This window comes from Toxotes jaculatrix, chromosome 3, assembly GCF_017976425.1.
Source record: "Toxotes jaculatrix isolate fToxJac2 chromosome 3, fToxJac2.pri, whole genome shotgun sequence".
Taxonomy (NCBI): Eukaryota; Metazoa; Chordata; class Actinopteri; family Toxotidae; genus Toxotes; species Toxotes jaculatrix.
The window spans coordinates 17,235,402-17,245,489 of NC_054396.1; the positions used below are offsets into that span (position 1 = coordinate 17,235,402).

General features: G+C 40.2%; 2 protein-coding genes across 2 annotated transcripts; one reads left to right on the top strand and one right to left on the bottom strand.

The window, feature by feature from the left end:
- Window positions 1-317: 317 nt before the first annotated feature.
- Window positions 318-2,234, top strand: LOC121179624 (green-sensitive opsin-like). Its single transcript, XM_041034560.1, has 5 exons — window positions 318-681; window positions 788-956; window positions 1,289-1,454; window positions 1,716-1,955; window positions 2,136-2,234. The coding sequence occupies exons 1-5, from the start codon at window positions 318-320 to the stop codon at window positions 2,232-2,234; spliced, it is 1,038 nt and encodes a 345-aa protein (XP_040890494.1).
- A 4,956-nt stretch (window positions 2,235-7,190) lies between these two features.
- On the bottom strand, window positions 7,191-9,400 carry LOC121179623 (green-sensitive opsin-like). Its single transcript, XM_041034559.1, has 5 exons — window positions 8,776-9,400; window positions 8,496-8,664; window positions 8,115-8,280; window positions 7,753-7,992; window positions 7,191-7,600 (listed from the first exon to the last, which is right to left on the bottom strand). The coding sequence occupies exons 1-5, from the start codon at window positions 9,158-9,160 to the stop codon at window positions 7,502-7,504; spliced, it is 1,059 nt and encodes a 352-aa protein (XP_040890493.1). The 5' UTR covers window positions 9,161-9,400; the 3' UTR covers window positions 7,191-7,501.
- Window positions 9,401-10,088: the final 688 nt, after the last annotated feature.

Below are 10,088 nucleotides of genomic sequence, written 5' to 3' on the forward strand. Positions count from 1 at the left end.
TTTGTTGGAATTTGAAAAAAGGTTCAAGATTTTCAACCTCAAGCAAAACTGCAGTGACTGACCCCCGACGAAGAAAAAAAAAGAGAGCAACAGAGCTGTTCTGTGGAAACTTTCATAACTCCAGACTTCGACAAGTTGATGATTATCCGGTGTTAAGATTAATTACTGAGGCTTACACAAAACACTTGTTCTTAATCCCCCTGTAATCCACTCTTTGAAGAGTATAAAGCTAACCTCTAGACCTGAGATCAGCCACAGAGGGGTTTGGCATTGCATTGGGCAAACAAACAAACTGTTGGTCCTTTCATTAAGAGAAGATGGAGAACGGCACAGAGGGCAAGAACTTCTACATTCCCATGAACAACAGGACGGGGCTTGTCAGGAGTCCTTTTGAATATCCACAGTACTACCTGGGGGATCCATGGCAATTCAAAATGCTTGCTGTCTACATGTTCTTCCTGATCTGCACTGGTTTCCCCATCAACGCTCTGACTCTGCTGGTCACAGCTCAGAACAAGAAGCTCCGGCAACCTCTCAACTTCATCCTGGTCAACCTGGCTGTGGCCGGACTCATCATGGTCTGCTTTGGGTTCACCATCACCTTCATAACCGCTATTAATGGCTATTTCATTTTTGGACCAATGGGTTGTGCCATTGAAGGATTCATGGCTACTCTGGGAGGTATGATATACACTGGGAACTCTTCTATATGTTACCGTGTATTGTTGCTTTTGTCACAGAAAAAATACTTCTACTCTTCTAATACTATTCTTTTGTTGTCTTACAGGTCAGGTTGCTCTCTGGTCTCTGGTCGTCCTGGCTGTTGAGAGATACATTGTTGTCTGCAAACCCATGGGAAGCTTCAAATTCACTGGAACTCATGCAGGAGTTGGAGTTGTCTTCACCTGGATCATGGCTCTCGCTTGTGCCGCCCCTCCACTGGGTGGCTGGTCCAGGTAATTCAAATATCAAACACCTGCGCCTAAAAACATTCATAGATTCACATTGTTTGAAGCCTGCCTGCACTGAATTGAGAAGGGTGCCAACACTTTCGAGCCAACACATGCCTAAGAATGAAACAATCCGAATTTGTAACCAAATAAAAATGGATCCAAAAACTAAAGTAAACATGAGAAAAGTGTGGCTGAAAAGTTTTCTTACAAAGTTTGCTTCCAAAGTGTACTTGAGTTAGAGTGAAAAGTATGTTTATTAACTTTACTAAAGTATGCCTCCCTGAGCTCATTTGCTCTTGAGTAGCAAATGATTTTCTTTTCTGTCCTTCACACAGGTACATTCCCGAGGGTCTGCAGTGCTCCTGCGGACCTGACTACTACACTCTGGCCCCAGGCTACAACAACGAATCATACGTCATGTACATGTTCATCTGCCACTTCTGTTTCCCTGTGGGCACCATCTTCTTCACTTATGGAAGCCTTGTGTTGACAGTCAAAGCTGTAAGTCTTAGCTTCTTAACTGTACTATATTATAAACAGTATTGTGTGTGGGGGTGATAACTGCCATCCCATAGACAGACTCACCTGTATCTTGACTTTAATGCCTACACCCACGTTTGTTATCACATTAAGCAGAAAATCCTGACACGTGACAAGATGGCCACAGTCAATGTTTGGCATCTACATTTCATACTATGCTAAGAGCTGTTGTATGTACATCTAAACAACCTTCTTCCTGCTCTTCTGTTTAACACATTTCAGGCTGCAGCTCAGCAGCAGGACTCAGCATCCACCCAGAAAGCTGAGAAGGAAGTGACACGTATGTGTGTCCTGATGGTTTTGGGCTTCCTCGTGGCCTGGACCCCATATGCTAGCTTTGCTGCATGGATCTTCTTCAACAAGGGAGCTGCCTTCTCAGCAACAGCCATGGCCATCCCTGCCTTCTTCTCAAAGAGCTCAGCATTGTTCAATCCTATCATCTATGTGCTGATGAACAAACAGGTTAGTTTGTCACTACACTTTAGCAACTGTTGCTTCAGAAATACAGTCATACAGTGATATTTGGCTGGTTGTTTTTATCACAGCATGATTGGCAAATGAGGGTTTCTTCTTGTGACATGTGCATAACATTGTTTGGTATCTTACCTTTATATATGTTTTTTTTTATTTGTTCTTTCTCAGTTCCGTAACTGCATGCTCACTACAGTTGGAATGGGCGGCATGGTTGAAGATGAGACCTCAGTATCAACCAGCAAGACAGAAGTGTCCTCTGTCTCTTAAGAATAATGCTCCGGACATCCACCTTCCTGATGTCTTCCTGATCCTGAATGGTTGTCTTGAAATGGAAATAAGCAAATGGATACAAACAAATGATCTTTGCAGCAACAAATGAACATCAATCTCAGAACACAAACCGATGGCAGCGTTTCACCATGCGGATTCTTTGTGTGTGTATTTGACAAAAACAGGACATCAAACTGGACATCATCTGAACCACAGCTGAAAAAATATCAAGCAAAAAAAAAAAAAAAAAAAGCTCTGAAACAGCGTGTTTTCTTGGAACAAATGTTGTTGGCAACAAATGCTTGTGATATGTCTGTATGGGTGAGTGGGGAAGAATCACCTTTGTATACTTACGACATGGAGAGGTTAGCATATTTGTGGGCCTCTGTCATAAATTCTGTATATATTTTATAAACAAAAAATGTAGAAAAAAGTTATTAAATGCATGCATAAAAGACCTCTTGGTGTTGTCATTGTTGTTGTTTTTAACATTTAAACAGTTCAATTCGTACTTGGTTTTACTTGGAAACTGCTGAAACATTTAGAGAGAATTGCAAGTATTGCATTACAATCTTGATGTGACCTTTCCCTTTTGTTGATCCCGCAAATCAGTGGCCAACCTACAGCATTGCAGGGACCACAGATTTGTATTTGTTAATAAATAACAGCAACTTCTTAAATAGGTGGCAAAGGAAAAAGTTACATGTTGTCTTAGATGTAATAATTTGTTCCAACATCAGTCTTTACTGTTTAGCTTACATGCTCAAACCTCAAAGGAGACATACACCTCTCCAAATGATGTTCTAATAGCTAGATAACCTAACAAGTAAATAACAACAATAAGTAGCTGTACAATGAGCAGAAGTACTTTATAATGATGGATATGTAGTGTTGGCTTTTCTCTGTGAAATGACAGTTCAGCAAAAACCCAACTTACTTAAGAGCTTAAAAGCTTAAGATATTGCCATGATAGAGTAGATTTTCTGGAAAATCAATTCTTACTGCATTAAATAACAAGATGGGAATGTTTATTTTTGGCTAATACAGCAAATGAAACATCTGACTTATTTTTGGCTAATACAGCAAATGAAATATCTGACAATGTAAAGTACTTCATCATATTCATGCACAAAATCAGTTAAAGAAAAGCTGCCATAAAGCAGCCTTGCTTATAGATTGCTCACAATGACCTGTAATACACCTAGAGCTATTTAAAGCTAACCACAGTATAAACGCTGTGGGAAAATGTCTGATGATTGTCAAATTTACATTCCCTCACAGTATATATTATATCAGCTCCCCTGACACAGTAGTCTTATTCATTGCTTCAAGGCATCCAGATAAACAAAATTAGCCAGTGACCAACTGAATAAAAATGCAAACAAAACTTTTTTTATTTATATAAAATATTCCATGACTTGAATGCCCTCAACACTGTGTCAGGGGTAAAATAGTACACTCTGGTGTTAATATCCTCTACTTGCAGGTTAGGCATAAGGAGACTCACAGGATCAGTAATAAGAAATACAGGGGCAAAGATGTATAGGAAGAGCTAAACATTAAAATGGTTCACAAGAGCAATGAAAAGGTGTAAATACAAAAATAGGTAGTACAAACCTCACAAGTAGATTACCTCTACCTTAAGAATAGAGTAGAAGAAGAACTATAGGTGTAGCTGAGGCGACTTATACACACACGCACGCACACACACACACACACACACACACACACAAACACACACACACACACACACACACACACAGACATATATATAATAGCTACGTTACATACAGTAAATTTAGGTCACACACATATAAAGGTCCAGCAGAGGATGTGTACATTTGATGTCAGCTGAGGAAGGAGCTCTTGTCCCGGTTCTACACAACAGTCACAGAGTCTGCTCAGTACTAACCTCCCCTCCTTCTAGTCCTCTAGCGTTTATACCCCTTCTGAGCCTTCTGAGTATGAAAACAGGCAGGAAGGATCAAGGGCTATAACACTCTTGACATTTCAACTTCTCCCCACTGGTGGGCGCAACAGATCACTGTTTAGCCCACCACACAACCAGGTGAACCGCTTCTCCCCACACAGCACTGTTCACAGTGTCATGTCATGTCATCATCTGCCGCTGATCTGGGTTCAGGCCCTGTCTGTATAACATTTACACTCTGCAATACATGATTTGTAACATAACCTAACCATACCATGTATACAATATACAGTCACAGTCCGCTCTGTAGCTTTACATAGATACTTGGTTAATATTATTATAAATTTATTAGAATGTTTTTGTTTTTTTACCTATCTGTATCCTGCTATAAATGTGTGGTAAAAGACAAACCGTTTTTCAAAATGTTTGTCTCTGTTTTAGAATGCGGGATTGGACGTGTTGCCGGGCGACGAGATTCTAATCTGCTGCTCGAGTGGTCCTTCCAGTCCGTCCGTCTTTCTAACTTTAGAGACCACTGAAGAAGTGTGTGTGCATATTGGTAGAAACAAGTTACTGTGGAGTGTTTTGGCTTTTTGTGTTTCGGTAATCTCACGTTACAGGCTCAAATTTTTGGGGAAAAAGTGCCATAAATAGCGTATTATATGTTGTGGATGAAATCACTAGATCAAAAGACTGCTCATTGGTAGTGGCTGGAAGTAAGTAGGCCTACATTTACTCAAGTAGGTAACCTACAATTTTAAAGAGGCGTTTTCATGCAATGCTACTTAGACTTGAGCTACTCCTCTACATTATACTGTTGAAATAATATACTTTTCAGTCCAGTTCACTTAGTTGACAGCTGTAGTCAGTGGCGGTTTTTGGCACGGGCGAACCGGACAGCCGCCCGGGGCGGCATCACACAGGGGGCGGCACAACCACGTGAAAAAAAAATCATCTTCGCCCCTAAGCTGTTTTCTATTATCTATCATATTACTGTGTGGGGAATTGGCAAAGAGTTAGTAGTGCTGATGGTGTATTTTTAGAGAATCAGTGTAGATAGAGCAATAGATATATAATTTATAAATTAGATAGATATAGATAAAGAGTTATATAGACAGGTATATAGATATATAATACTAAATACAGATATAAATAAGACATAAATTCATTACATTTAAATACACACACACACACACACACACACACACACACACACACACACACACACACACATCCCAGCCTCATCTGTGCCGTCTGAACATTTTTTTTTCAAGGCTGGGGAAATAGTTTGTAAAAGAAGAAACCGATTGAGTCCAAAAACTGTAGAAAAACTGTTATTTCTCAATAAAAACTCAGAAACAGTTACACAAGCACACCCACTGCCCTGTTCTTCAAGCACACCCTCTTTACCCACGTACACATAAATCTCTTTACCAACGAAGCCCAAAACATAACATGATATAATCTGTATTTGCACCAGTACCATGTGAAAATGACATCAGTCTGTATTTGCAGAGCACATCTCATGAATGTACCAGCACCATTTCAATGTTTCACAACACAAAATATAAGTGAAGAGTATGTAGGGTTACAATCAGCCAAGCAAAATAACAAACATGGTCTTATTATTATTATTATTATTATTATTATTATTATTATTAATGATAATAATAATAATAATAACAATAATAATAATCTACTTGAAACCACATTATCACATGGTGCAGTCAAACATAAAAGTACTCTTTATCTTGCTCCATGACGGTCAGACTCCCCTTTATGGAGAGTGTGGGAGCCATCCCCATCTCCCAGCATGCCCCAGCAGCATATGCATGTATAGACGGCACCCTGACTGAGATGAGAGTGCACAGGCTCTTGGACCTGCTCGGGGGGCGTCGCACAGCCTGAGAGAGGAGCATGAGAGTGCCCGGAGGATATGTGTTGTCAACCAGAGTACTCATTGTTGTATCACCTATTAACCTGTCCATAATTGTTGGCTGTGTGCATTGTTCTGTTTGAGTGTCAGCCACCATGGGGAAGTTGTTTAAGTCCCCTGAGTGAAGCCGCAGCTCATCAACAGATCTATGAAGCATGCTGTCCTCCTCAAAAATTCCAGCTGTTAAATGAGAATAAATGCAGTTAAATCACAGAAACTATCATGATTTCAATGATTAGTTTTGGGTTTTTTTTGAAAGCAAACTTACTTTTCTTGTTATCTGTGATACAAATCTGCTGGCCAATGGGATGATCATCATGACTCCTCCTTGACAAAGATGAGATCAGGTTCCCTCTCCATCAAGTCTATGGCCTACCGACAAGACAGGTGACAAACAGCTATGAACATAAAAATCATTCAGTCATCAAAACCAGTTGGCAAATGATCCACTGATCTGTGGATCATTTACCAACATACACATACATATATATATATATATATATATAAATTCAACATAAAACACTGTTTGTGTTTCTTGCTCCAGTGGACCTATGGCAAGTAAGACTAACACTCTGGTTTTCTTATCCCTGCTCTTTTCCTTGTTAATTGGATTAACCTGATCTGGCTTTACCACACTCCTTTTTGTCTCAGCACCGTCATGATCAGGTAACCAAGACGGCATGATCCGAAGGTGTCTCCTGTGTGCACCAATGCCCTCTACAGACTGGATGAAGAACAAGCTGAGACTGAGATGGGGGGACATAAGGTAAACCAGTTAAGCTGTGAACAATGCGAGAAACTCAAGCTTCTCTGAGTGTCACTAAATCTCTTTAAAGCTCTTGACAAATAAAATGGTTCAGTGTATGCAGAGCTGTTATTTCACATTAATAAAACTGTTATGGCCTGATGTTTGAAATCAATTCAATGTGTCAACACATTTTCATGCATGCATTTATTTATCTATGCTATTTTTATAGATATATACAATGTTTACAATTCATGATGACCAACTCAACAAGTGACAAAATAGAATTTTACATTGTACATAGTTGCTCATTTTGAAAATACAGTACAAAATGCGTTTCCATTGATGTAAGAAAAAAGAGAAATATTGTATTCTGTTCCTCAGACTGCAGGGTGAGTCAAAGTGAGCATCCATATACATGCATTCGCAGGTCTTATCATTATTTGCATTGATTTTAAAATCACATTGATTTCCAACATCATTCAAATAAAAGGTGAAAAAAATGCAGTTCATGAGTTTGTTCCTGGAGCCATTCATCACTGGTCAAGTAGTTCATATGTCGCTGAACTTCACTCAATCCACACTGAGGATTATTCCAGATTAAGGAGACAGTAGAAACAAAAATGTCCAGGTCAGTGAAAATGCCTCTATGTTTAAGAAACAGAGGACACCTCTGTCTTGCTGGTAGAAACTGAGGTCTCATCCTCCACCATGCCGCCCATTCCAATAGCGCTCAGCATGCAGTTACGGAACTGAAAAGTAGAGCAAAAAAAGATGTTAAAATAACAAGCATGTAATGTTCATCACGGTGGGTTTAAACAGAAAAATTAAGTTAAGATCCTTTATATATGTATTTTTATGTATACGGTATAAATATATAGACATATATATATATATAACAAACCTGTTTGTTCATCAGCACATAGATAACAGGATTATACAAGGCTGAGCTCTTTGCAAAGAAGGCAGGGATGGAAGCAGTCAGGGCAGTGAAGGCAGCTCCCTTGTTCAGGAAAATCCAACCAGTGAAAGTGGCATATGGTGTCCAAGCTACCAGGAAGCCAATGACCATCAGGACGCACATACGTGTGACTTCTTTCTCAGCTTTCTGAGTGGAGGCTGAGTCCTGCTGCTGGGCTGCAGCCTAAAGAGTTTGGGCAAGTAAAAATAATCAGTGTCTTGTACATTTATTAAATAAATTCTACTATAAATGTGTCACACAGATAGATACACAAGGCTGAGAACATGCTTGTGGATTTCACTTACAGCTTTGACTGTTAGCACAAGGCTTCCGTAAGCGAAGAAGATGAGGAAGACAGGAACGAAGAAGTGGACGACAAACATGTAGATGACGTATGATTCGTTGTTGAAGCCTGGGGCCAGAGTGTAGTAGTCAGGCCCGCAGGAGCACTGCATGCCCTCAGGAAGGTACCTGTGTGAGATTGAAGAAGAGCCATTATTGCAAATGATTAAGACCTAGTCGTACAAGAAGCTCTATATCAACCAACCTCATATCTGTGCTTTCACACTGTCAGTTTCTTAACATGGATGGTTTGTTTAAGTGGTTGTAGGTGTTTTCATTTTTACTATCATGTTTTGAAGTCATGTTTACTGTAAGTAAAATTGCAGATACAAATGTGAATTAACCTGGACCAGCCAAACAGTGGGGGTCCAGCGCATGAGAAGGCCATGATCCAGGTGAAAAGGACTCCAGCTCCTGCGTGAGTTCCAGTGAACTTGAAGCTTCCCATGGGTTTGCAGACGACAATGTATCTCTCAATAGCCAAGACGACCAGTGACCAGAGAGCGACTTCACCTGTAGAGAGTAGCAAAGGAGATCTTTCAGGTTAACTTGCAAAACTTTCACGCTATGGGACTGAGGAAACATAGTACTATGGAAGAGTAAACAGTAAAGTTGACTTTTTACCTCCCAGTGTGGCCATGAATCCCTCAACAGCGCAGGCAGTGGCTCCAAGAATGAAGTAACCATTAAAAGCAGAGGTGATGGTGATGGTGAATCCGAAGCAGCACATGATGAGTCCGGCCACAGCCAGGTTGACCAGGATGTAGTTGAGAGGTTGGCGGAGTTTCTTGTTCTGAGCCGTGACGAACAACGTCAGACCGTTGATGGGCGTTCCGGTGCAGATCAGGAAAAACATGTAGCAAGCTAGAAGCTTGTACATGATGGGATCTACCATGTAGTATTGTGGGTATTCGAAAGGACTTCTAACAATCCCAGTCCTGTTGGACATGGGGATGTAGAAGTTCTTGCCCTCTGTGCCATTGGGCTCGATTCCTCCTTCCCACACCATCTTCGGTTGTCTGTCGTTCTATTGAGCTTCCTCACCTAAAGAACTCAATTGTGCTGATGGACACAAGGGTCACTGTTGCACACTGTGATTTTATACCTCACCGCTAACCCGTTCTTCAATTTGTCAAAATGGGATTACAGGATTGTGAGGTAGTGCAGACGGCCAAAGAGGCCAGTAATTACCTTAACACCGCGGATAGAGAGGCCAAGGCCCAAAGTAATTTCAGGTCCACAGGAATTTTCTTAATCCTGATTAAAGAATAGGAATTGAATTCGGTCAACAGCTTTTAGCACATCCATTCATTTCACTGTAAATGTATTCTAAACCAGCAAATTAAACGTGGAATTATGAGGAAAATATTATGAGTCTATATGTGTTTAATATCACTATAAAACAATCCTTTATTTTGAGAACACTGATGTATGTACTGATCTGTTTGTTCTGAATGTGGACCAATGAGAAAAAGCTAATAGACACAGTAGATAAGGCTTTTCAGAACTCTATACTTCAAATAGAGGCAAGGACACATGCACGTGTGTGTTCCCATGCTACCAGTGCGTGTAAAGAGACAAGGAGAAAATCCTCACTCATTATTCAATTAAACAATTTTGCTCCTAATTTCACGAATACCTGCAAGAGAGCAAATTTCTACTTTTACTTTATTTCCTTGATTGTTTAAATACACTGCTCTGAATGTTTTAGTGTTAATACTTTCCGGCCAGGCCAGCAATTATCCATTTTAACCATCAGGGTCCGTCTCCATATGAAGGAACTGTGGGTGTCATTATCCTGATAGGATTAACCTCAGTGCCTCATCTGCAGTGGCCTGAATGTGATGAAGCAAAAGCTTACTGTTACTCCCTGGAAAGAAAACCTGCTAAAGACTTGTCTCATTTGTTTTCTTTAGCCACAGAAACACTATCAGAGG

Coding starts and splice junctions, on each gene's coding strand:
- LOC121179624 (XM_041034560.1), top strand. CDS start 318: ATGGAGAACGGCACAGAGGGCAAGAACTTCTACATTCCCATGAACAAC. Junction 957..1,288: donor CCACTGGGTGGCTGGTCCAG/GTAATTCAAATA, acceptor TCCTTCACACAG/GTACATTCCCGAGGGTCTGC. Junction 1,455..1,715: donor TTGTGTTGACAGTCAAAGCT/GTAAGTCTTAGC, acceptor AACACATTTCAG/GCTGCAGCTCAGCAGCAGGA.
- LOC121179623 (XM_041034559.1), bottom strand. CDS start 9,160: ATGGTGTGGGAAGGAGGAATCGAGCCCAATGGCACAGAGGGCAAGAAC. Junction 8,665..8,775: donor ATTCATGGCCACACTGGGAG/GTAAAAAGTCAA, acceptor TACTCTCTACAG/GTGAAGTCGCTCTCTGGTCA. Junction 8,281..8,495: donor CCACTGTTTGGCTGGTCCAG/GTTAATTCACAT, acceptor AATCTCACACAG/GTACCTTCCTGAGGGCATGC.